The 25,909-nt window shown below is 49.1% G+C and overlaps 1 protein-coding gene across 11 annotated transcripts; it reads right to left on the bottom strand.

Annotated features, from left to right (window-relative positions):
- Positions 1-11,522: 11,522 nt before the first annotated feature.
- Positions 11,523-25,134, bottom strand: LOC128575070 (uncharacterized). Of its 11 annotated transcripts, XR_008376916.1 has the most exons (7): positions 24,469-24,634; positions 22,248-22,411; positions 22,037-22,102; positions 21,574-21,711; positions 18,592-21,485; positions 12,194-12,644; positions 11,523-11,719 (listed from the first exon to the last, which is right to left on the bottom strand). XR_008376916.1 is itself a non-coding variant. In XM_053576348.1 (5 exons), exons 1-5 carry the CDS (start codon positions 24,632-24,634, stop codon positions 21,352-21,354), a joined length of 693 nt encoding a protein of 230 aa, XP_053432323.1. In that variant the 3' UTR covers positions 17,155-21,351. The 11 variants fall into 11 exon arrangements, 5 of the variants coding, with proteins under 5 accessions (XP_053432323.1, XP_053432322.1, XP_053432326.1 ...); XR_008376914.1 differs by lacking the exon at positions 11,523-11,719 and having other exon boundaries at positions 11,802-12,644; XR_008376915.1 differs by lacking the exons at positions 11,523-11,719; positions 12,194-12,644 and adding an exon at positions 17,155-17,281.
- Between the last annotated feature and the right edge of the window lie 775 nt (positions 25,135-25,909).

The following is a 25,909-nucleotide window of genomic DNA, read 5'->3' on the forward strand; positions in this document are numbered from 1 at the left end:
CACAACCTAATCACATCTACCATATTGGGTATTATGCTCCAACACATGCATTTGATGGAACACAGATTTTCAAACCATCATATATTCTATTACAGTGTGATCTCCCAGTGATGGACACATATGCTGTTTCACTTTTTTAAATATTATGAATAAAACTGCTATGAATATTTTTTCACAAGTCATTTTATGGACATGTTTCATTTCTCTTAGGTAAACATCTTGGAGAGGGATTGCTTGGTCATGGGGTAATTGTATGTTTAGACTTATAATAAACTATCGGATCTTTCTCAAAAACTCCTCACCAACATTGGATGATTGTCTGGTTGCCCCAAGTTCCTGCCAACATTTGGAGCTGTCAGTCTTTTTAACTCTGGCTGTTCTGGTGAATGTGTATTTAAAAATACATTGTTGGATCTAGGCATCTAGTATTTTATCTGAGATTTTTCTACCTATGTTCATAAGGAAAATAGGCCTATACTTTTCTTTCTTTTTCTATTATTCAAAACCAAACTGACATCAGTCTCTTAAAATGAAAAAGGCTGCTTTACCTCTATTATTATATTCTAGAGAAACTTAAAGTAAGATAGGAATTATATTTATCTTTAAATAATTCACCTGTAAAATGTCTTGGCATGGGGCTTGTTCTCGAGAAGGGTAAGATCTTTGATTCCCAATTTTGACCTATTTAAGTTTTTTACAGGCATACTTCAGAGATACTGAGAGCTTGGGTCCAGATCACAGCAATAAATTGAATATTGCAATAAAGCAAGTCACATAATTTTTTTTCTATTAAGTATACCATATAGCATTATGTCTAAAGAAACACAATAATTTACTTTAATTTAAAAATTTTTTCTGGTTAAAAAACGCTAATGGTCACTGGAGCTTTCAGGGAGAAAGCTAATTTTTTGGTGGTGGAGGGTCTTGCCTTGAAGTTGATAGCTTCTGACTGGTCATGGTGGTGGTTGCTGAAGGTTGAGGTGGCGGCAGTAATTTCATAAAATAAGACAAAGTGAAGGAGGCTGCACTGATTGACTCTTCTTTTCCCAAAAGATTTCTCTGTACCATGTGACATGTTTGACAGAACTTGACCCACAGCAGAACTTCTTTCAAAATTGGAGAAAACTTTCTCAAACACTGCCATTGCTTTATCAGCAAGGTTTATAAAATATTCTAAATCCTTTCTTGATATTTTTACAATGTTCACAGCATCTACACCAGGAGTAGATTCCACCTCAGAAAACCATTTTCTCTGCTCATTCAAAAGAAATAATCCTTCATCCATTCAGGTTTTATCATGAGATGGTAGCGATTCAGCTCTGTCTTCAGGCTTCACGTCTAACTGGTTCTCTCACTGTTTCACCCACACCTGCCATCTCTTCCTCCACCGAAACATTGAATCCCTTAACATCCATTAAGGTTGGAATCAACTCTTCCAAACTCCTGTTAATGTTGATATTTTGACCTCCTCTCATAAATCATGAATGTTTTTGAAGACATCTAGAATAATGAATTCTTTCCAGAAGGTTTTAATTTACTTTGTCCAGGTCCATCAGAGGAATCACTGTCTATGGCAGCGGTAGCCTTACATAAGGCACTTCTTAAATAATGAAAGTTGAAAATAAAAATTGCTCCTTGGTCTATGGGCTGTAAATGGATGTTGTGTCAGCTGCATAATCTCCTTGCATGTCTCCATCAGCGCTCTTGGGTGACCATGAGCACTGATATTTTGAATGAGATTTTGTTTTCCGGAGCAGTAGGTCTCAACAGTAGGCTTAAAATATTCAGTAAGGCATACTGTAAACAGAGGTGCTATCATCCAGGCTTTGCTGTTCCATTTATAGAGCGCAAGTAGAGTAGATTTCATAATTCTTAAAGGCCCTAGGAATTGGGGAATGATAAATAAGCATTGGCTTCAAGTTATGTCACCAGCTGCATTAGCCCCTAACAAGAGAATCAGCATGTCCTTTAAAGCTTTGAAGTCAGGCATCAACTTACCTGTGTAGCTATGAAAGTCCTAGGTGGCATCTTCTTCCAATAGAAATCTGTTTTGTCACATCGAAAATCTATTGTTTAATGAGGCCACCTTTATCAGGAATCTTAGCTTGATCTTCCAAATAATTTGCTGCTACTTCTGCATCAGCCCTTGCTTCACCCTGCACTGTTATGGAGAACATAACATAAATGAACCAACATGAACCAACTTCTGCTAGCTTCAAACTCTTCTTCCACAGTTCCCTCACCTTTCTCAGCCTTCACAGAATGAAAGAGATTTGGAACTTGCTCTGGATTGGGCTTTGGGTTTCATGTGGGTGGTTTGATCTTCTATCCACATGATAAACTTTCTCTGTATCAGCAATAAGATTTTTTTTTTAATAATCCACGTGTTTACTGGAGTGTCGTTTTTAATTTTCTTCAAGACTCTTCCTTTGCATTTGCACCTCTGCTAACTAGTACAAGAGGCTTAGCGTTCAGCTTGTCTTGGTTTTTGACATGCCTTCCTCACTTTTGATTTAAAGTGAGAGATGTGGGACTCTTCCTTTCTCTTGAACACTTAGAGGCCATTATAAGATTAATAATTGTCCTAATTTCCATATGCTGTGCTTCATGGAATAAGGAGGCCTGAGGAGAAGGAGAAAGATGGGCAAATGACTAGTCAATGGAGCAGTCAGAACACGTACAACATTTATTGATTACATTTACTATCTTCCATGGGCACGGTTCATGGTGCTCCAAAACAATTACAATGGTAACATTGAAGATAACTGATCACAGATCACCACACATATATAATAATTGAAAGTTTGAGGTATTATGAGAATTACAAAAATATGACACAGAGACACAAAGTGAGCATACACTTTTAGAAAAAAATGGTGCTGATGGACTTGAGTCAGGGTTGCCACCAATCTTCAATTTGTAAAAAAAAAGACGCAATATCTGTGAAGTGAGCTAAATCAAAATGCAATAAAAGAAGGCATTCCTGTATTACTTCTTGGACCAGGCTTGGCAATTTGTATTTTTCCAGAAATGATAACAATTTATCTCAAAGTCATCTTCCTTAAACATCCCTGCCTAACAGTAACAGGTGAACATTAAAGAAAGACCTGGGAATTCCCCTGGGACCAGAGGATTGGAAAGAGAGTGTTCCCCTGAAGCAAAAATAGCAGAAGCAGTTGGGGGAAACCCTCCCAAAAGGAGTTGAATCTTAGGGGTGGACTCTGAACTCCAAGATCCAGTCACTGCCACATGTTCCTTCAATTTTATTTCTTCCTAGCCTTGGGAAAGCTGATGTGATTGTATGACATGGGTGAGCAGGTTTCCCCAGAAGGAAAATAGAAAGACTCTGCACTCAGTAGCTCTGAGGTCTGTATAAATTCTTTGGAGGGTTCTCAGTGTCCTCACCTGATGAATAGGTGTGTTGATACCTGCCTCAGGTGTGTACAATGGACAAGGTGGATGTAGTACCGGCCTCAAGGTATGTACAAAGGAAAAGGCAGATTGTGGAACCAGCCTTGCACAGAGGACAAGACGGATGTGGTACCTGCCTCAGGTGTGTCTAGGGGACAGTGTGGATTCAGTGAGAAGTAGGTGAAAAGCACACCTTACAGCAGGTACTCAATCAACATTTTTTTTCCTGCCTTCCTCCTTAAGAAATATAGCAGTGCATATAGTGAAGTCTTGAAGGGTTCTGCTCTCCTTTTAAAAGTACAAAGGAGCAAATATCTCATAACAAAATCAACAAAATTTGAGACCATTTGATATTCAGTGGGAGATACCTGAGAGCTTCTTGGTGTCCTTCAGAATCATAACAACATGTATCACCTGCCCAGGAAACGTTAGGCACCATGTCTTTCAGGTGTGCCATCAGTGTCTAACTCCTCCTGCCCTGCAAAGGTCCCAGCTCACTGCCTGGAGAGATATTCCAAGTTGTAGTATAGGGAGAAGAATATAAAGGGAGCCTGGATCTCTTGGTAAGTTGAGGAGAGATGAGTTCAGAATCTCACATAGTTTCACAGTGGGTGAAATTTAAATCGGACCTATAGATAAGTCAATATAATTCCATCAGTGCTAATTTCTTGGCTTCCACAGTTGTACCATGGTTATGTAAGATGTTAACTCTAGGAGAAGTTGGGCAAAAAGTATATCAAAACTCTGTGTGCTCTTTTGAAACTTCTTTGAGTGTGAAGTCATAAGATTATGAAATAATTAAAAAGAAGGAGAAATATGTCTTATGACCAACAGAAGAGAATAATAATTTGAAGTAGAGCCAGAAATGACATAAATGATAAAAATACAAGAAAAAAAATGTTGAGGCAACTATTACAAGTATTGTCCATGTTATCAAAAAGCAAGAGGAAAACACAAATATGCTGAGGAGAAAAACAGAAGACATAAAAAAGGCCCAAATTTATCGTCTGAAATGAAAAATATACCAAATGGGATTAACAGAGCTAGATCAGATGCTGAAGAAAATAAAAAAGATCAAATTGCTTTAAGATAGCAATAGAAATGATCCAAACTGATATATAAAGCTAAAATGACTGAAAAATGAACAAAACAGCAGCAGTTAGGTAACATAAAATAGCCTAATGTACATGTCAGTGGACTCTGTGAAGGGAAAGAAAGAGATGAAGGATACTAAAGCATCTGAAGAAATACTTGGTGAATGTTTTCAAAATTCAGCTAAAAGCTGTTAACTTACAGATCCAAACATTTCAATGAATTCCAGGGAGAAAAAAAAAAGTGAAATAAAACTGTACCAAAGCATATCATAATCAAATTGCTGAGATGATCAACGGATAATATTATAAAGTAGTCAGAGCATAACAGACATATTATGTACCAAGAAACAAAAATAAGTATGCAAATAGATTTCTCATCAGAAAACATGCAAGCGGAAGACAATGGAGAGATTTCTTTAAAGCACTGAAAAAAGAAAACTGTCAACCCAGAATTCTATGCCCAATAAAAATACCCTTCAAAAATGAAGATAAGTAAAAAACATTTCAGTCAAATAAAAATTGAGAGAATTTATGGTCAAAAAATCAGAATTATAATAAATGTTAAGTAATAGTCTTCCTAAAGAAGGAAATTATACCAGATGGAAATATAAAAGCATTTAAATTAATTTTTAAAATTTAAACTATAACTTGTCAAAGAAAAATGTATTAAAAATTTATAATATATGAAGTGAAATGGAAGCATACTATCATAAGGTTTTTACATTTTTGTGTGAAGTGGTAAAACATCATTTGGAGGTACATTGTTAAGTTGAAGATGCATGTATAAATTCTAAGCAACCACTAAAGAGAAAAGGTATAGCCAATAAGCTCATAACTCAATCATATCTGTAATTACAACAAATGTAAATGGCAAAAAATTCCAATAAAAGGCAAAAATTGTTTGATGGATTTAAAAATATCAAGACTCAACTACATGCTGTCTATAGGAAACCCACTTCAAATATGAAAACATAGATTACAAGTAAAAGGATGGGAAAGATATATAAACATGATTTTAAAAATCTGGAACTTCTATATTAACATCAATAAAAGAAGGTTAATTTCAAATATGAAATGTTAGCATAGATAAAGGACTTTTTTAATAATAAAGGAGTCAATGCTTCAAGAGGACATAGCAATCCCAAATATATATCCACCTAACAACAGAAATACATATTCTTTCCATGTATATGTAAAATTGTCACCAAAAGAGACCACATTCTAAGCTACAAACAGTCACAATACATTTAAGAGTTGATATCACTTAAAAATATGATTTCTGATTACAACAGAATTAAACTAAAAATTAATAACAGAACAATATATAAAATTCCTCAAGTATGCTGGGTGAGTTGCTCACACCTGTAATCCTAGCACTCTGGGAGGCCAAGGTGGGTGGATTGCCTGAGTTTATAGGTTCAAGACCAGCCTGAGCCAGAGCAAAACCCTGTCTCTAAAAATAGCCGGACATTGTGGTAGGCATCTGTAGTCCCAGGTACTTGGGAGGCTGAGGCAAGATAATCACTTGAGCCCAAGAATTTGAGGTTTGTGTGAGCTGTAATGCCACAACACTCTACCAGGGGTGACAAAGTGAGACTCTGTCTCCAAAAAAAAAAAAACTAAAGTATTTGGAAACTAATACACTCCTAAATAACTCATGGGTCAAAAATAAATGTGACTAATAAATTAGTCACAACTGCAATTAGTTCTGTTTTTGAAAAATAATAATCAAAAAAGTCACAAAAGAGGGTGGTGCTTGTGGCTCAAGGAGTAGGGCGCTGGCCCCATATACCAGGGGTGGTGGGGTCAAGCCTGGCCCTGGCCAAAAACTGTAAGAAAAAAAAAAAGTCACAAAAGAAATTAGAAAATATTTGACCTGAATACAAAGAAAACACAATATTTTTAAACTTTTGGAATGCAGTTAAGGAATTGTTGGAGGAAAAGCTTGGAACATTAAAGTTTTATATTGGAAAAGAAGAAAAATTTCAAAGTAATAATTTCTGCCACCTTCTTATAGAAATTATAAAACTAGGAATAATTTAAGCTCAAAGTAAGCAGAAGGAAATTATAAACAAGAGAGAATAAGTAAATGAAACTGAAAAACAATAGGGAAAAATCAATAAACTCAAAAAATAGTTCTTAAAAGATTTACTGATCAACCTCTAGGCAGACTGACCAGGAGGAAAAGAGGGAAGTCACAAATTAACAAGATAAGAACTGAAAGGAGCATTACTAACAAGCCCACAGACAGTAAAAGAATACAAAGAAAATATTATGAACAACTATAGCTGGGCGTTGTGGCGGGCGCCTGTAGTCCCAGCTGCTCGGGAGGCTGAGGCAAGAGAATCGCTTAAGCCCAGGAGTTGGAGGTTGCTGTGAGCTGTGTGAGGCCACGGCACTCTACCGAGGGCAATAAAGTGAAACTCTGTCTCTACAAAAAAAAAAAAAAAAAAAAAATATTATGAACAACTTCATGCCAACAGGTTTGAACAATAAGATGAAGGAGATAAATTTCTTGAAAGGAAAAAATTACTAATGAGAAAAAAACAGGTGCAAATAACATATCCATCTATGTAAAAAATGCAAAGGGAACTAAAAAAAGATACAAGAACTAATAAGAGAGTTCAGCAAGATCATAAAATAGAAGGTCAATGTACAGAAATTAATTGGACCTCTATGTACTAGCAAAAAAACAAAAAAACTGGCAACTAAAACTTTAAAAAATTACAATAGAATAAAAAATAGGATATACTTAGTGATCAATTTAAGAAAAAAATATGTAAGTCTCATCTTGTACACTGAAAACTACAAACTATTGCTGAGACAATTTATTTATTTAAATAAAACTATTTATTTAAAGAAGACTTAAATAAATGGGGAGGTATACCATGTTCATGGATTGGAGGGCTCAATATTGTTAGAATACCAATTCTCCTGATATTGATCAAAAGATTCAATGCAATACCAGTAAAAATATCCCAGAATGCTTTCTTGTAGAAATGGATAAGCTAGTGTTAATGTTTATGTGGAAACTTAAAGGACCTAAAATAGCCTTGACAGTTTTGAAAAGTTCAAAGACTTATGCTATATATCTTAATATAATAATCTCTAACTTATTATAAAGCTATAGTGACCAATATGATGTGGTATTGGTAAAAGGACAGACATGTAGAACAATGAAACAGAGTCCACAAATAGATCTACACTTGTATGCTCAATTAGTTTTTGACAAAATTGTCAAGGAAATTCAATGGGAAAACCATAGATTTTTCAACAAATGATGCTGGAACAATTGGATACTTACATCCAAAGAAATAAACTTTAACCCTTAGCTCACACCACACAGGTATACAAAACTAACTCAGAATAGATCTTACATAAGAATTAAAACTATAAGGCTTTTAGAGAATACATAGTAGAAAATCTTGGTGATCTTCAGATAGACCATGATTTTTTTTTTGAAACAGAGTCTCACTCTGTTACCCCAGGCAACCATGTTGTGACATCAGCCTAGCTCACAGCAGCCTCAAACTCTAGGGCTCAAGTGATCCTCCTGCCTCAGCCTCCTGAGTAGCTCGGACTACAGCCACAATGTGTTTTTTTTTTTTTCCTTTCTATTTTTAGTAGAGACACGATCTTTCTCTTGCCCAGGGTGGTCAAGAACTCCTGACCTCAAGGGATCCTCCCATTGTGGCTTCCCAGGATACTAGGGTTACAGGCATGAGCCACTGTGCCTGGCCTAGCTTGGCAAAGATTTTAAAAACAGCACAAATATGAAAGCACAAAAGTAAATGAAAAAAATAGGATATTGCTAAAATTAAAATACTTGTTCTTCAAAAGACACAATTAAGAAAATCAGAAGACATGCCAAATACTAGGAGAACATATTTACAGATTGTGAATCTGGGGGCAGGAGACATTGGATGATAAAGTGGAAAATGGGGAGGAAGGGCCTTACCTAAGCTCCCCGGGCACTCAGTGGCTCTGCTGGCACCAGCCAGGTCTCCTGCCTCAGCACAAGTCCATGTTCTCAGGTTATATGGAGAATAATTAAGTTTTTAATGGATTCAGGCTTCTAACCCTCCCATCAAGAAGGGCCTAGCTGGATTAGGTGCCTCCCAATGGGCAGGGTCCCCAACCATCCCTGGGACAAGGAGCAAGTGAACCCCAGTTCCCTTCCCTCCCTCTCACCAGAGTGGGTAGCTGGCTTGTCTGCCAGCATGTGGGTCCCACCACACACAGATTGTTGTCCACCTGTCTCCATTTCCACTCACCAGGTAGAGCTGGGGGGGGGGTCACTGCTTCCTATTGCTGCCTCGGTTAGGCTGACGGGCAGCTGGAGCAATGCTTGGGGTGTCTTTTGGAATAAATCCACCATCGAGGCAAGAGGGTAAATGGTCACAGTGTGGTTATGCTGGCAGAAATGGGAGAAAAAATAATGTTGCCTTTATAAGGGAGTCAGCTGAACATTTTACAATTCTTCCCCAAATCAACTAAGCCATTTTCACAACATAAAACAAGCAAAAAATGTAATTATTTCAAGGTGTCCTTCACCTCGAACTCACTCGAGACCCACAGCTTAGGGGTTTTAAAAAATACATATATTTAAAGCAAATATTATTGCAAATGACTACTCTGTAATTTGGATTAATTGCTTTGGGTTTTTTCTGGAAATAAAATCTTTAAAGCAAACTCATAAAAACGCTGGCGCACAGGGCAGCTGTTTCTGCAGTGCGTTGTAGGCAGAGAGTCCGGCACCTCCCCACAGGGGGCCATGGTGGGTCATGGAGTCGTCTATTTCGCCAAAGACCCTGGAAGTGTCTGTGCCACAGCCCCAGCTCACACCCCAGTACCCATCACACCTGGCTGGAATCCCCCCTCAGGGAGAGTCCAAGAAGGCCCTGGCCGGGTTCGCCACTGCCCCTCCGTGGGGTGAGGGCAGCAGCTCAGCTGAGCCCTGCTGCTTGGCTTCAGGGACCCACCCAGAAGGACATGCCGGTGTGGTACTGGGGAGAGCTGGGCTCTGGCTACACTGAGGTCACACAAAAGGCACGGCTGAGTGTGTGCTGGGACAGCAGTGCAAACAAGGGGGAGAGCCGAGGGACACCTCCACTCTGAGCACCTCCCCTGGGGCTTCCTGACAGAGGAGCCTGGCAGGACCCTGCTGCAGGGAGGGGGCTGAGCAAGGCCACGGCGGTGTTAATTTTCAGAAGTGAGTGGCATGAGCACATGCAATGTTGCAGGGAACGTAGGAGGGTGAAGATGGGGGGGGGCACTCAGACATCTCCGGGGACCTGAGTTTCAGCAGAATAAGGAGCAAAGGGCAGAGTGTCTGGTGGGGCAAGGGCACAGGTGTCACACGCCTGGCATCCACCTGGCTCCATCATGGGCATCATTTTATTTGTCTGTCCAGCAACCCTGAGAGGGAGACATCCTCTGTCCTTTCTTGGGTCCTGGGCCCTGGTCGCAGGGTCAAGGAGTGACAGGCTGGGGACCGTGCTTCTTCTAGGGGAAGGTGAATGGAGGTGAGCTCCAGCCTGGGTCAACAGCAGACACAGATTGGACCTGCTTTCAAGGTGAAAGTTGCCACTGCAGGCAGCTGGACATAGAGGACAGAGAGCTGGAGTCATGGGCCAGCGCTGTTGCCAGCGTGCACTGGACCTGGAGCAGATGCCATCCTCAGGCCAGGCCTTGATTTCACCATTGGTTCACCAGATGGAGGGGTCCATGCATCCATGCGCCATCTACCCATCCACCAATCCATTCATCACCCACTCAATCATCCGTCTGTTCTCCAGCCAGCCAGCCACCTACCCATCACCCATCTGTCACCCATTTATCCATCCACTGTCTGTTCTCCCGTTATCCACTCACCCGTTTAAATAAATAGCCCACCTATTTATCCAGCCATATTCATTCACCCATTATCCACCCATCCATTTATCCATCCACTATCCATCTTCCCATCAGTCTGTCCACTCACCCGTTTATCATCCACCCTCCACTCATCCACCCAGCAATGAGTATCTTCCGTGCTCTATGCTCCCTTCTAGGCACTGGGGAATAAAGGGAAACAAAACAGGTGAAACAAAACAAAACAAAACACCCTCCAGGTGACACCCTGAGATTATATGTGGGGGACAGACATTTGGGGACTGGCCAGGAGGCTTTGGAGGTAAGAAGTGCAGGTGAGGGATGGTGGCCATGGGCAAAGAAGGTGCCAGCTGCCCTGAACAGGGAAGAGATGCCTTCCTGGTGGGGGGTGAGGCCTGTGTCTCACAAGAAGGGGTGTGGGTGCAGAGCTTGCTCCGCCCAGGGTGCGTGGGAGGAGGAGCTGCTCTGGTTGCCCCACACCTGAAGGGAACCAGGGAGCACTTGGCCCCTATGGTGACCCCCTACATACACACCCCTGCTTTGGAGAAGATGGGGGATCTGCATGTCCAGGGCAGGAGGGAAAGTGAAGGCACACCCCAGGCTGAGTCTGCAGGGCGACCCCAGTTCAAGTGGGGTAGGGTGTAAGAAACTGGTCTATGCCCCAGGCCACCCTGCCCGAGCCCCACCTCCAGGGAGGCTCAACTTTAGGGCTCCAGGAAGTGTCTGAGGGCAGCCTGCCTTAGTTTCCTCACAGGCGCATCTGCTGGTGACCCTTCCCCCTGCTGGGGGTGGTGTCAGGGCTGAGAAGAGATGCACCTGGGCTGCTAGCAGCCGTCCCAAAGGGGACTCAGCCAGCAAGGGACCAATTCCACTGGGCCAGAAGGGGCGGGGCCTCCTGGAGGAGGCAGCCTTTCAGCTCCGGTAAACTCCCTGTGTGTGTTTGTGAGGAGCCAACCCAGGCTAGGGGTGGCTAGGCCCTGGGTGGCCCCACAAGCAAGGGCCCTGACCTGGTACCCTCTGGCCTGTATTTCCCCTCCTTTATCCTACAGGCATGGGGCCTGCTGGCTCTATGCCTGTAAGGCCAGCGCCTCATGTCCAGCAGGCGCATCCCCTTAGTGAGGCCGCAGAAACCCTCAAGCTCACCTGATCAGTTCCAAACTTCACAGTCACCTGCTTCCAGAAACAGCTTCCAAGCACCCACACTTTCCAGGGGGTGCAGGGTAGTTGGGGCACAGGCTTCCTTCCCTCAAGGCTGAGGAGCTGATCTGGATGGAGCCAGGAGACAGTGGGCCAGGTACTGGGTTCTCCTGCTAGCAAGTCTCCCAGGACCTGCTTGGAGCCTGCACAAAATTGGGGGGACAGACTGGAGGTTGGTCTCTGCCCTTGAGTCCTCAGCAAAGAGTCCCAGCTCCCCTCACCCTGGAGGGGTTCTTACCCACCCCCTGCTTCCTCACAGGATCAGGGACAATGACCCAGGAATTCCTGGAGCCCCAGATGACCCCTAGTGATTGAGCCTCAAACGAAAGGTGAGTTAATTCTCAACAAAGAGGTAAAATTGTCCATTATTGGCTTGTGGCTTTCTTCTGAGAAGATGGCCAGTTCACATCCATGGGGGGAAGGGGTGACATCAGAGAGGACCCATGCTGCCTTGGGGGCTCAGCATCTGGAAGGAGGGATGGACAGAGGAGCCAGGCCCAGAAGGACCGCACGAGGAAAGCAGCCGGCAAGTGGAAGCAGCCATTGTGCCCATGACAATGGGCGGGCGAATGCGCCCACTCATCACTCAGCCTGGAAAGGAAAGGAAATGCTGGTACCTGCTTCAGTCGGAGGCCTCGAGGACACTTCGTTAAGTGAAGTCAGCCAGTTGCAGAAGGACAAACACTGCAGGATTCTCCTCCTCGGAGGCCCCCGGAGTCAGGGACTCCATAGAGACAGAAGGGTCGGGGGGGAGGGGGAGTTAGTTTTTCACGGGGTCAGAGCTGAGGTCTGGGGAGATGATGCATTTAAGAGACTCGTTTGGATAACAAGGTGAACGTGCTTAGTGCCAATGAATGTCTGCTTAAAAATGGTTAAGATGGTAAATTGTATATTATGTGTATTTCACCATAATCAAATATTTAAAATCTGACAAAATCAGCCTGGTGGTGGTGGGGTCTGTCCTCTGCTCTGGGTGTGGTTCTCAATCCTGAGCCTGCATCCTCGGCCTTCATCCTCCCAGAGGCCCAGAGGTGAGGGCTGTCATGTCCACAGATGAGGAGACTGAGCCTGGAGAGTGTGACAAGCTGGGTGAGCAGCGAGGCCATGGTGGACCCGTCCTCCTGCCGCCCACCCTACCCCCACCCCAACAGGCTGGGAAGCCCAGTGTCCAGCTCCAGTGTGTCCCCAACTGTCTGCACCCTGTCAGAAGAGAGACAAACTCAGAAATTAACATTTAGAAAATAAACTTTTATTGAAAATGCTGCAGAGAGCATTCACAATAGTGGGATCAGGACAAGCTTCCAGAAGCTGCTCTTGAGAGACAGGGAAGATTTTGTTTTTATTTCTAAACATTGTAACAATTATATGACTAATATATATCAACTAGAGAAAACAAAAATTCAGATAAACAAAACAGAGGAAAACTTTTCATTGTGTTTTTACCCAGCTACTCAGGTGGCTGAGGCAAGAGGATCACTTGAAACCTGGAGTTTGAGGTTGCTGTGAGCTAGGCTAACACTATGGTGCTCTAGCCTGGGGCCATAGCGTGAGACTCTGCCTCTAAAAAAAATTTTTTTTTCGAGACAGGTCTCTCGGTCACCTGGAGTGACCTGACAGGTCACCTGACAGGTCACCTGACAGGTCAGGCTGGAGTGCAGTGGCATAGTCATAGCTCACTGCAGCCTCTAACTCCTGGCCTCCAGAGTTCTCCTGCCTTAGACTCCTGAGCAGCTGGGACCACAGGTGTGAGCTGCTGTGCCTGGCAGAGAAAAATGTTTTAATACCCTAAAATCCCATCACTCAGAAAAAAGCCACCATTAATATTTCAATGTATTAGTACATTCCTAAAGGTCTCCCCCTGTGTTTAGGGACATACCAGCATGACAGCGAGTGTGTATCAAGTCACCATGTCCATGGTCTGATTAGCATTCTGTTCTAGGAAAGGAACCAATTTCATCCATCAGCTCCTTTTGTTGCCAGAAGTGGGCCATGGGAAAACCTCTAGAAAGTTCACTGACCAGGACCCAGAGAACCTTGCAGGGTTTGGAGCCCCTGGATGCTGTGCTTGGCACTAGGCCTGGGCCTAAGAAGGGACATGGCCTTCCTAAAATAGCCACAAAAGCCTCTGGGTAGAGACGGGGAATAAACATACACCTACTCAATAGTGCCCCCCTGCAAGTCTCACTTCTCCTGCAAGAAAGAGGTTTTAAGAAGCATTTACCCATAAGGGTGCAGAGGATGGGGTAGGACACTTGAACACTAATTTCTGAAAGCTGATTTGCAGATGGACATGGGGCTGCTGGGTCCCAGGCAGGAGAACAGAGACCCAGAAGTGAGATTTTCCCAGATTGCTAACAAAGAGCACCTCAAAACTCAGGATTGGCTCTAAGAGCATCCCCAGGACCAGAGGTACAGGCTAGAGAGAAGGGGCCTGAGCTCCCTCCCACTCCCCCTGGAGCTACTGTCCATCCCCAACACCAGCAAAAGCCCAAAGGCTTATTCTCCAGGACACAGGCAGCTGTCTACAGAGTCTCTGCTGCAGCCCCAACTTGACTCCCAGAAGACTGGCAGCCAGATCCCTCCTACTCTCTAAAGAAGCTGACATTCGTGGATCTCAGGACCACCCAGCTATGAATCTCAAAGGCAACAAGGCCCCCTCTTACTCTGGGTCTGCCATCAGCTGCTCACCACCAGCAGTGAGGGAGCGCTGGCAGATAGCTCAGAGACAGAGACCAACCCACAGCTCACCGGCTCTGCCAGCAGAGGAAAGCTCACACAACTACCGCGTACCAAAAACAAAGAGAGAAAGCAGAGCAGAAGATCAGCAACGAAGCATCTCAGGTAAGTTTCCTAGAGCTGAAGGACACAGGTTTCTGGTGTGAAAGCTCAGAGCGGATGAAAATAGACATGCTCCAGGGCATATCACTGTGAAATACTGGACCCCTGAGGCAAAGGGGAAGATTCTGGAAGATTCCAAAAAGGAAAAAGCAAGTCACATACAAAGCCTAAGGAAACAGAATCTCTTCAGACTTCCCAAGAGCTGCCCTAGAAGCAAGAAGGCAATGGGGAAGCACTCTTTAAAAGTCTTAAGGAAGGAAAAGATCTCTGACCCGAAATTCTATACCCAGCCCAACTATCATTCTGGCGTGGCAGAAGAATAGAGACACTTTCACACACGCAAAGTCCTAAAAATTGTGTTTCTCATGTATCCTTTATCAGAAGTAGCAAGAAGATGTGCTCCACAAAAATGAGAAAAATAGTCAAGAAAATATAGTCTGTAGATAGTAGGAGACCCACAGCAATCTCCTCAGAGCAGTGATTTTCAACTGGTGTGCCATGAAAGATTTTAAAGATGATTAGTTAAATTATTTTCAGGGCGGTGCCTGTGGCTCAGTCGGTAAGGCGCCGGCCCCATATACTGAGGGTGGCGGGTTCAAACCCAGCCCTGGCTGAACTGCAAACCAAAAAATAGCCGGGCGTTGTGGTGGGCGCCTGTAGTCCCAGCTACTCGGGAGGCTGAGGCAAGAGAATCACTTAAGCCCAGGAGTTTGAGGTTGCTGTGAGCTGTGTGATGCCACGGCACTCTACTGAGGGCCATAAAGTGAGACTCTGTCTCTACAAAATAAAATAAAATAAATTATTTTCAAAAGAAGTTCATAGCACAGTAAGTATATTCTTTTTTTTTTTTTTACCCTTTTTTTTGATCGACATAATTTAAGTGTGGAAGTTTAACTCTAGGTTCAAGTGTGCCTTGGGATAAAATAGGTTGAAAAACACTGCCCTTCAGGGTGGCCCTGGAGCTCCTAGGCTGATGGCCTTGGACAAAATGCAGAGGTCCTAGTCCATACTGGAACAAGGTTGGCTAAGGGGCCAGGAGTGGGACTACCCCACCATGGTTTCTGTCCCTGAACCTTCAATTCACCTGGTTTGTCTTAACCACGAGCAGATAAAATCTGTTTCCTCTTCTCATTAACTTCCTATCACTATGCTAACAAATTACCACGAACTTAGTGGCTTAAAAACAACACAAATTTTTTCACTTATAGTTCTGTAGGCCAGAAGTCCAAAATTGGTCTCACTGGGGTGAAATCAAGGCACAGATAGGGCTGCTTTCCTTTCTGGAGGCTCTAGAATCCTTTGTCTCGTTTTCCAGTTTTTAGAGGTCTCCACAATCGCCTTCCTTGGCTCATGGGCCTTTCCCCCATCTTTGACACCAGCTAGACTTCTTTCCCATGTCACCTGGTTCTACAGACTCTCTTCCCCTGCTCTGCCACCTCTAAGGACCCCTGTGATTACACTGGACCCACCCAGAATCTCCAGGACATGTCGCCTAACTTGAGGTCAGCGTTAGCAGCCATAATTCCCCCTGCAACCTCCATTTGGACCCTCACTGTCCCTACGCTTTTCTGTTCTCCCCCGTCCAAGCTTTTGCTATAACCACATGGCCAGCGTCACCTCAGGGCCTTTGCCCTGGCTGTTCCCTCTGCCTGAATGCTGTTCCCCCAGATGTGCAGGTGGTTGCTCATCACATCTCTGTTTGAATGCCACGATCCCAGTGAGGCCTTTCTGGACCAGCCTGTTGAAAATTGTGCCCATGTCCTCCCCTCTCTTCCTTCTTTTTTGTCCATTGCACTAGAATGTTCTAGCTTGTTACGCCAGGCTCTTATATACCTTGGTTCCTACTGCCTTCTCCGTGAGAAGGTGAGCCCTGGTCACTGTTGCAGCCTTAACACCTACAGCCGTGCCCGGTGCATGGTAGGTGTGCGATGAAGGTGTGTCTCTCTAGGGAAGAGAAGACTCATACTGCAATCTGCTGGACACCTGACATTGGCCAGCTCAGGCCTCCTGTTGCTCTCCACTGAGGTTCTCCTGGGGTGCCAGCATCTGCTCTGGAAGCCTCATCTCCCCAAGGTGCAACTGCCTCAACCTCCGCAGGGGCCAGCCACAAAGCTATCGTCTGTCCACAACAGGATTGCCCACTCTGGATATTTCACAGGAATGGAGTCAGATGATATCTGGCCCTTCGCGACTGGCCTCTTTCCCTGAGCACATGTTTGTTCACGGTGTAAGGCACTGCAGCGCTTCTCCCCTTAACCACAGCTGAAGGCTGCTCGGGTGCAGGGATGAGCCACACCTTATTTACCCATCTGTGGTGATTTTAACGCTTCTCACTCACCTCCGTGTGATTAAGCTTCTGCAGAGGAGTTACTCTGCAGCGAGGTTTGTTCTAGGCTCTGGGAGGCCCAGGACGACCATAAACTTCTGCTGGGGTCTGCACAAATTCTTAGGGAAGGTTTAACAGTTTTTTAACCTCGGACTTACGGTTCAAAAGCAAAGGCTTTGAAAGCACTTTGTGCATCTAAAACTGTTTTTGCCATTTAGGCTTGGCTCTGCTGGGCTGGCCCAGGGAGAGAGCTTTCTGATGTCTCCGGCCAAAAAAACACAGAGAAAACAGAGCGTCAGGGATGGCCGAGCGTGGCATTCTTATTGTGCAGAAAGCACATGCAGCAGGGGAAAGTCACTGAGCGCTGATTTGATTGGAAAGGAGTCTTCAATGAATGACATCATTCCAGGAACATAAATCTTGGTTTGTATGATTTATTTATGTTAAGAAATCCACATATGATGCCGAGTTTTCAATGGCTTTGTTTAAGTGATAGTTTTTCCTTTTTAGTGAAAGTTGGAGTGATGATAAACAGCTCCAGCTGTAAAAATTAAAGCCAGAGGTGAAGCCAAGGTGATTATTACAGAAAAATGCTGAGTAGGGAGGGGTATTTGGCCCTTCCATCCTCTAAAATGAAAATTACCCTCTGCCACAATGTGCCACGAACAATTACCTGCTGTTTATTAATTAACCTCTTTTAAAAGCACCACAATTCTACAAGAAACTGCTATTTCTCTAATGTGAAAACTGGCTTATTCGTGTTTATTAGAACAACCATGTCCCATGTGGTCCAGGCTTAGTACACACTTAACTGACACATATATTTTTTTTAATGGCACATTTTATGATTGGAAATACCTGACTAGAAGCCCAGATACTGAGCCTGGCTTGCTTGGTGTGTTAGTCTCAAACAGAGCCTCCAAAGCCGCTGGCTGAGCAGCCACAACACAGTCCCAGGATGGCCACCCCGACAGTGGGGGTGGGGGGGTGGGAAGGGGCCTCAGACTCCCAGTGAGTGGATGAACTCAGGAAACATAACCTCCAAATAGCTGAGTCTTTCTGGACCCAGGCAAATAAATGTCTTGGCCATTGTTGGAAGCACATGGGTAAAGGAGAGCAAAGTGCCCTCTGAAGCTCACACTTCTGCCACCACGTGAACCCAGAAGAAGGTCCTAGGTGGAGAACCCTTCATGGTGGCCCAGGTGAGCCCCTTGGAGAGCACTACCCTTGCCATATACGTCATCTGGAGTACAGGCTCTGTGGTCACAGAGCTCTTCATCTGAATCCTACTTATGTCTTGAAGGACAGGCCAAGAGGCTCCAGGCTCCAGGCACCAGTTTCCCCATCTGTAAGGTGGGAACAATCTCAGTGCCCACGGCATGGGACTGTTGTGAGTTGGCACCATGGCACCATGCTGCAACCCAGGGGTGGGAGGCAGACTGGGTTACACCCAGAACTCTGCCTGAAATAGAAGCTCAGCTAAAACACTCCAGCCAGGGAACTCTGTGGCTAGACTGGGCTTGTCTTCTGGAATACTCCTTTTGACCCCATCCCTACCCTGCTCCCTATGGTCCCACGGGGCCCCTGAGGAGGTCAGCTTCCTTTTCCCAATATGTATGCAAGGGACTGGCATGGCTTGCTCCCTGCTGGGTTCCCCTGTTGCAGGGGCAGCTATGTGAGACCTGGTCAGATTAAGAAGATGTGGTTCAGCCTGGGAGGGGGTGGGTCACACAGTCTCTGCCTGAGGCCACTCCCTCCATCACTAGTGTCCTGCAAGGCTGCCCTCAGCGCCCTCAGTCTTCCCTGGGCTGAAACCCACTTGCAGAGATCCAAGGGAAGCATTTTACTTACTCAGGTCTCTGTAATCATTCATTCATGACTCCTTCATTCATTCACTGAGCACAGAGCACAGTCCTGGCCTTGGGCCAGTTGCCAAAGCCTGGGCTTTGGAAGTTCATAAGATGCCAGGAGGTTGCAGGTCTGGGAGAGGAGACAGATTCACCCTCCTATTCCACGCACCACCATCGGATTCTGAGTTCTAGTGCCACTGGGCCTTGCCAGCACCTCCTGTCCTGTGGGAAGGAACGAGTGAATGAATGAATGAATGAATGAATGCTGGTTCTAGACAGGAGCAGAGACCGTCAAGGAGCACTGGTTGCAGCTGCTAGGAGACTAGCTGGCCCTGGGCAGGACAAGGTCAAGAGGGCGGGGCCTGACTGGGGCAGGGCAACGTCAGGGGGTGGGGCCTGACTGGGGCCTGGCCCAGGGCCCTGAGCCAGTTAAGTCTGCAGGGGTGAGTGGGGGGTGCCAGGACTCCTGCTGTCTGTGCAACAAGGCAGCAGCTGCCTCCCAGGGCCTGACTCAAGAGAGCCACGGAGGGCGGGCTCCCTGTCCCCTGCAGCACCGGGGAAGGGCCAGGCTCCACCTGCATGACAAGCCTGGCTTGTCACGTCATTTTACTTTAGGAAATTGGACTCCCAGGAAGCTGGAGAAGCTAACCATGGGGTCCAGAGGACCTGAGGCAGAAGCTGGATCTGACTAGGCTGCTGTTCCTCTGTTCCTGCCCCCCAACTGTCTGCTGGCTCTGGGGCCACTGGCTGAGGGGCATGGAGGGAGGGAGATTGTGTGTATGGGGGGAGCACGGATCTCTCCTAAGTAATGCCCATCCCTGGGCACCCATGGGCAGTGACATCATGATTCCACTGGTATCACAGGACAGCCAGGAAGCCACTTCCTTCACCCTGGTACCCAGGCCTGGCTCAGGGTGGGTTCTCAATGTGGTGACCTGTGGGAGTTGCAGGGAGCAGAATGCTGAGTGCAGGTTTATCCCCTGCCGCAGGGACCATGTCCTTCACTGGGTCGGTACCAAGCCTTGCACAGACCAAGGGACCCCAGGACGCAGAGGGAAGGGCAGAGATGAGGGTGCTGCCCAGCCCTCGCCAGACAGGGGACCCCAGTCACTTGCACAGTCATTGCCTGCCAGCTTTCTCCAGCCTTGAGGAATGGGCACAGCGCTTTCCTGAGAGGACGCCGGTGGCTGATTTCATCTTCTGTCACTCGGCAGAACTGGTTATTTTTTCCCTGCCCAGGGCAGTCCTGGGCTCTCACAGGCTCTGAGAGCCGTCTATGTCTGCACGCTGCCCACGATTGTTGGTAGAAAGCAAAGCAGGGAGGGGTGGGGGAGGGGTGCCGCCCTGGCTACCAGGCTCCCTCCTCTCTCAGCCCAGGGAAGGGGGCAGGCAGGAAGGTTTGCCAGGCCACACCCCCTCCACCTGCTTCCCTCACCTTCAAGTCCTCTGCAGTCACCCTGAGGGGAGTTGGTGGAACCTCAGCTCCCAAGGTTGTGCCCCAGGGTCCCAGCCCTGCCCCAAAGACCCAACAGTCCACAGGGGGATGGAGGTGGCACATTCCCTCCCAAGAGCTCAGGGGGGACCTGGCCCTTCCTTGCCTGCTCTTCCTCCCCCCAGCCACAGCACCCACCCCAGGGTGGCTTCCTCCTCCTCCCAGCCTTCCTTCCCTCTCCCTCTCTCTGTCCCTTGGCAGGACTTGGGATGCTGGGCAGTGCCACCCATGAGTTGGAGCCTGGTACAGTAAGCACCAGGGCCTACGGGGCCCAAAGGAACCTGAGAAAAAGCTCTGGGTGAGCCAGACCTGGTCTGGGGTCAGAGGGGAGACCCCCCAGGAAGCTGGGCCCACGCTAGGAAGTCAGGCAGAGGGAGGGAGGGGAGGACAAGACCCTCCAAGGGTAATGTGGGTCCCACAAGGCCTTTGACCCCCACTGAGCAACCTAGCCCCATAGGGGTGGGCTGGCAGCCTCCTGCTGTTTCCACCCACCCCGTTCTTCTCCTGCCAGCTCCATGATTAACCGCTGAGAGAACAGACATGGCCTGTCCCATTTCACGGGTGGGGCCGCTGAGGCCTGGAGAGAAATCTATCCAGCTCCTCCGCAGTTTAACACCCCACTGAATCCAAGGCAACATTCGGTTTCACACGAAGAGGGTCAGATGTGTGGGGCTGTTCACTGCGGAGAGGACGGACGGGGAGGAGGCGGCTTTGCAAACGGAGATACGAATTCAGGTACAAGCTGATTCGGGCAGGCCAGTGTTCTGGGCTCCGTCTAGCATGCAGAGGGCGGGCTCCCGCCGGGCGATCTGGCGATCCCGGGATTCGCCGCAAGTCCGGAAAGCGACGCAGCTTCATATTCTGCCGCCTGGGCTCCGTCCACGCGCAGCCAGAGGTGGAATCCAAAAGCAGCGACCCCGTCTATGCTGGCAGAGCTCTGGAGGGGCCCCTGCGCCACCTTGACTGAGCACCGTTGCGCGGTCGCCGCAGGACCGGGGCGCCCCGGGGATTGAAGTTGCTCGCGGCGTGTGTGCGCGGGTGGCCGGGGCTGCGGCGCGGGAGCCGACAGCCACCTTCTCGGCCTGCTGGGCGCGGGTCGGCACGTGGCTCGGGAGTACACGCAGCACAAACCCGACGTTGGGATTCGTTGGCGGATTTTTAAAGATCCGGAGATCGAGAGGGAAGGCGTGGGAAGCGGATTCCGTTTATTGCTCCCTGTGGCCGGAGCCTGCGGGTGGTTGACGGAGCCCCGCGGCTTCCCCTGATCCACTAACTCGTGGCGGGGGGTGGGAGTAGGGGGGACGGAGTCGTTGGAGGCTTCCCGAAACTTCTTGGAGAGCCCAGTTGGGCCTGGATAGGGTCAAACGAGGGAGGTTGGAGCGCTTCAGGTTCAGTCGCAATCTCTTAAAACAAAGCAAACCAAAAAACTGCAGATTGGGTCTCCAAAGTGCACCTGGCTGCAGCTCCCAAGACCCCCTGGCATGCCGGCACCTTCTCTGGTGGGCCTGGCACCCTGGCCGGGACTCCAGACACAAAACCAGGCAGAGGGATTCTGCCGAGCGATCTGGCCGCCACCGCACCGGGGCCCTTCCCGGAGGAGGCTGCCGGACTGCAGGCACAACCGCCTTCCTGCATTTGAAAGAAGTCAATTTCCAAACATCTGGGTTTTTTTCAAAATTATCCACTTGGCTCAAATTCCTGGGAAGTCTTGGTTGGGACTGTCCCCACCCCTCCCAGTGACCTATTCTGGGTCCTAGAACTTTCTTTTGGTGCTGGGAGGCCCCACCCGAGACTGGACACAGCAGGGAACAGCTTCCCACCAGGCTTCTGAGCTCCCTGGATCAGCAACTGGGGACCTGCGTCCTGTCCTCTCCTTTCAAAGCCATCTGGGTCACAGCAAGGTTCTCCTGTCTTGGGATGGGAAGAGGGTCAAAAGAGGGTCTGAAACACTGACCAGAGCCAGGGAGCTCCTGCAGCCCCCGTGTGGAGTGGAGCCCTGGGGCTGGGTCACTTCAGAAGCCTGCATGGGTCAGAAACGGCTTTTCAGGAGGGGCCAGCTTCTCACCCCAAGCTGAAGGCATTTGCATTCAGCCCCCATCCAGTCCCCTGCTGAGTGTCCAAGAGACAACCTTCACTTCTCCCTAGTGGGAACCAAATCCGCTCACCTCCAGGCTCCAGTGGTCCCCAGCCTGTAGTTGCTCAAGTCTAGCAGACAGTCTCACCAGGGGAGGGCAGGAGAATACATGCCCAGGGAGCAAGAGCCTCCTGCTGACCTGACTCAGGTGTTGGGGGTGAGGGACAGTTCCAGATTTCTGAGGAAAACACATTCCTACACGAGAGGAGACAAACTTTTATTCTCTTTGCCGCCCAGAGTTTTTCTGTGGGGACTGAGGACCAGTGGTGGAGCTGGAGGGTGGTAGTGATGAGCAAAACTTGATCTGGAATAGCCGGGAGTTGTGGCGGGCGCCTGTAGTCCCAGCTACTCGGGAGGCTGAGGCAAGAGAATCACTTAAGCCCAGGAGTTGGAGGTTGCTGTGAGCCGTGTGACGCCACGGCACTCTACCCGAGGGCGGTACAGTGAGACTCTGTCTCTACAAAAAAAAAAAAAAACTTGATCTGGAATCCACAGAATCCCGTGGGGATATCTGAAAGAAGTCCCAGTACCAGGGAGAAAGGAAACTGGTCTGTACACTTTCCCACCTCCCACACACACAGGGGGCAGCTGAGGCTCCTAGGTCCTGAAGGTCTGGGCAGGGTGGCTGGGGGCTCTGACCCAATACCTCCTTGCATGAAGACCACCAGTTGGTTTGGGGTACAGAGCCTGGCAGACCCTCTAGCCCTGGAGTGCGTTCATGGACTCTGGGAGTGCAGGGTAGGTCAGCGTGGTTTTACTACTCATGGACTTCTGGGGGACCCCAAGGCTTGGGACCATCCTTACTCACTGTCTAGCCCTGTAGGACCAGCTCTTCTCATTCTCAGCTCTGGCTTTTTGCCAAAGGAGCTAATCTGATCATGAGTCTCTGGTCTCTGGAAACGCTGGGTGCTCAGGACTGGCTTTGTGCCCCGGGCCCAGCAGAAGTTGCTGTGGCCTTGACCCCCCAGCAATGGAGTTGGTTCTGAAACTCTGGTGCAGTGGGCTTCTATTCGGCCAACCCACACTCATTGTCCTGAGACAACCCAGGGAGGTCAGTGGGAGTTGGGCACCACGTCACCCCAGTTTGGGCTCCCTGAGGCTTGGCATCAGCCCTGAAAACTGCCACTAGACCATTTAGTATCAACCTTTTCCCCATGTGGCCCCCACTTTTCCACACTTGTTCCTTCAAGTCTCTAAAGTCTTTCTTTGCCAGGCAAGGACACAGAACAGGGCCCCAGGGAGGACAGGGGTCTGTCTGACCTTCCCTCTGTGCAGGGCGACTCCATGCCTGACCTACTCTCTGCTTCTAAGTCTGGCCACGCGGGGGCAGGGCCTGGCCAGGCCAGGACCCAACCTCCGGCAGGGCCAAGGCCTTGGGGACAGCCTGCTTGGGCGCCTGCAGCACCTTGGGGTCTAGGCAGCTCAGCTGTCTCCCTGCTCAGCCTTGACCCCCAGATACCCCTCTCCACACAGACCCAGAGCAGCAGTGCCCCAGTCCACATCACAATGGCCCTGGCAGTGGGCAACGAAGAGACAAAACAGCCATGCTTACTTCCAGGCCTTCTCTAGGCCCTGACAGAGGTGCAGCCTCTGTGACGTCCGTCTTGGCCTGTCCCTGCCCGGGTTCTGAGAATTTCCATCCGAGTCCCGGAAGGGGGTAGGGAGGAACCCTGAGTAAGCTGGGTGCCCCAGAAATCTGGGCCTTCACAACCTAGAAGCTTCTGGCTGCCTCCAGCACAGAGGAAATGGAGGCCAGTCTTGGGCGCAGGACTGAGGGCAGGGAAAGGGCCCTCTCTGCTACTTCACAAACACAAGTGTTGCTTCCCTGCGTCTTATACTAACCCTCTTGGGAAGCTCTAGACAGGAGCCAGGGGGCCCTGGGGCACAGAGATATAGGTTGACCTTGAGTTCCTTCTGGCCAGCAGCCCCTGCCAGATTGGGCCCACCACCTGGAGCATTAGGGTTTGACAGGGTAGCTCCTATATTCCTGGGCTCCAGCACCTCCTACCCCAAATTGAGTGAGCAGGTTCAGAGCCAGGTGGGGCCAGCCAGGGGCTGCAGGTGTTCCCTAGTCATCAAAACCTCCAGATCTGGGCTCTGTAAACTGTGCAGTTTTGTGCGCAGTCATGCCCCTGGGGAATGATAGCTCAGGTGCGGGAAGGGTGGGTAACGGGGTGATAGACACCCACAAGGCTGGAGGGGTAGTGGGGCTGTGTCCCCAGTGCGCTTGGCCCCTCCGCGGGGACACTCACCCGGGAAACAGCGGAGGTTGCAGCTATTGGGCACATCCTCCGTCCTGGTGACGAGCAGGGTGCGCAACTGGGCTCCCTCGAGCTGTAGGAGCCGCATCAGGGTTCGAATCCGGTCAGAGAAGCAGCTGCGGATCTCGGAGGCTCGCAAGGGGAAGGTCCCGCGCATTGCCACCGCTGGCTCAAGCCAAGACCGGCCCCACTGGGTTTCTCCTCAGGGGTGGCGTCGGCCCTGCGCGCCTCCCTATCCGCGCGCCTCTGCCGGGACGCCCGGGTCTCGCGGGTTTTCTCCTGGGCCGCTGCATTTCACCTTTTTTAACGCAAAGGCGCGGAGTTCCGTGTGCAGGTTTCGGCGGAGCTGCTACAGGTCCCAGCGCACAACAAAGGGGAGGGAGGGCACGACCAGGAGCCTCCCTGGGAGACAGAGACCCTGCACCGCGGGCTCGACCCCTGCTCGGGGCTCAGGCCGACGCTGCGGCAGCTCCAAGTCCTGCCGCGGGTCAAGACCTCAGTGCTCGTGAAGGGCGCGGGGCCGGGACCCAGCCAGGGCAGCGCCTCCGTTTACTTCCAATTCATTCTCGAATTCCACATATTCAAGTGTGGAATCTTCACTCACCCCACTAGGCCCCCTCTCCTGCCGCACGCGGGAGTTGAGGGCAGCAGGGCCACAGGAAGCGCCTGAGCAGCGCCCGACGCGCTCCTCCACCTGCAACGCCAGCTCTCCCGCCCACTCCGCACCTGGGCCCCGAGAGGCCAGAGGGGAGTGTCCCCAGAGGCCCGTGGTCTCCGACAGTGGCCCAGCTCTGCCCTCGCACACCCCGGTACTCACCTGGGGGGCGCGGCGGCAGCCGGGCGGGGGCGCGGAGGCAGCAGGGAGCGTGCCCGCCCCCAGGGCGTAGAGGTGCTGGCGCCCTGGGACGCCCAGCCGAGGACGCGCAGTGTTCGGACGGCCGCCCCCGCGCTGCCCCCAGCGTAAGGCGCGCTTCCTTCCGCAGCTCCGCGCGGGACCGAGGGCGGCGGTCCGAGTGCCGCCCGCCGGCCTGGGCAGTGGCGGAGCGCGGAGCTGGCGGCGCCTCCGCTGTTGTTTTTGAGCCGCGAAGCCCGATGCAGCAGCCGTTGGGTGGGGGCGAAGGGGCGGAGGCGGGGGCCGAGAGGCCCGAGGGGGGCGGCGGGGCCCGGAGGGGGCTTCGGAGGAGCCGGGTTCCGGCGCTAGGGCCGGGACAGCCCCGCCGGCGATCGCGGGGAGAGGGAGGGGGCGGGGGCCGAGGGAAAGAGTTCAGGAGAAGAGCGGGCCGGGGCGACAGTGAACGCAAAGCTTTTTAATTAGTAATAAAATGCAGTAAAACGGAGAAAAGCCCGTCTGGACCCGTGTCCGAACTATCGGCGCGTTTGTCGGGAGATCCAAGGAAGTCGCGTGGAAAACCGCAGCCGCCACTCCATCGTC

The sequence above is a fragment of the Nycticebus coucang genome, chromosome 22, assembly GCF_027406575.1.
Source record: "Nycticebus coucang isolate mNycCou1 chromosome 22, mNycCou1.pri, whole genome shotgun sequence".
In the NCBI taxonomy this organism is placed as follows: domain Eukaryota; kingdom Metazoa; phylum Chordata; class Mammalia; order Primates; family Lorisidae; genus Nycticebus; species Nycticebus coucang.

Coding starts and splice junctions, on each gene's coding strand:
- LOC128575070 (XM_053576347.1), bottom strand. CDS start 24,634: ATGCGCGGGACCTTCCCCTTGCGAGCCTCCGAGATCCGCAGCTGCTTC. Junction 22,103..22,247: donor GGGACCACTGGAGCCTGGAG/GTGAGCGGATTT, acceptor TGACCCATGCAG/GCTTCTGAAGTGACCCAGCC. Junction 21,486..21,573: donor TGCCAGGCCCACCAGAGAAG/GTGCCGGCATGC, acceptor CTTTGTTTTAAG/AGATTGCGACTGAACCTGAA.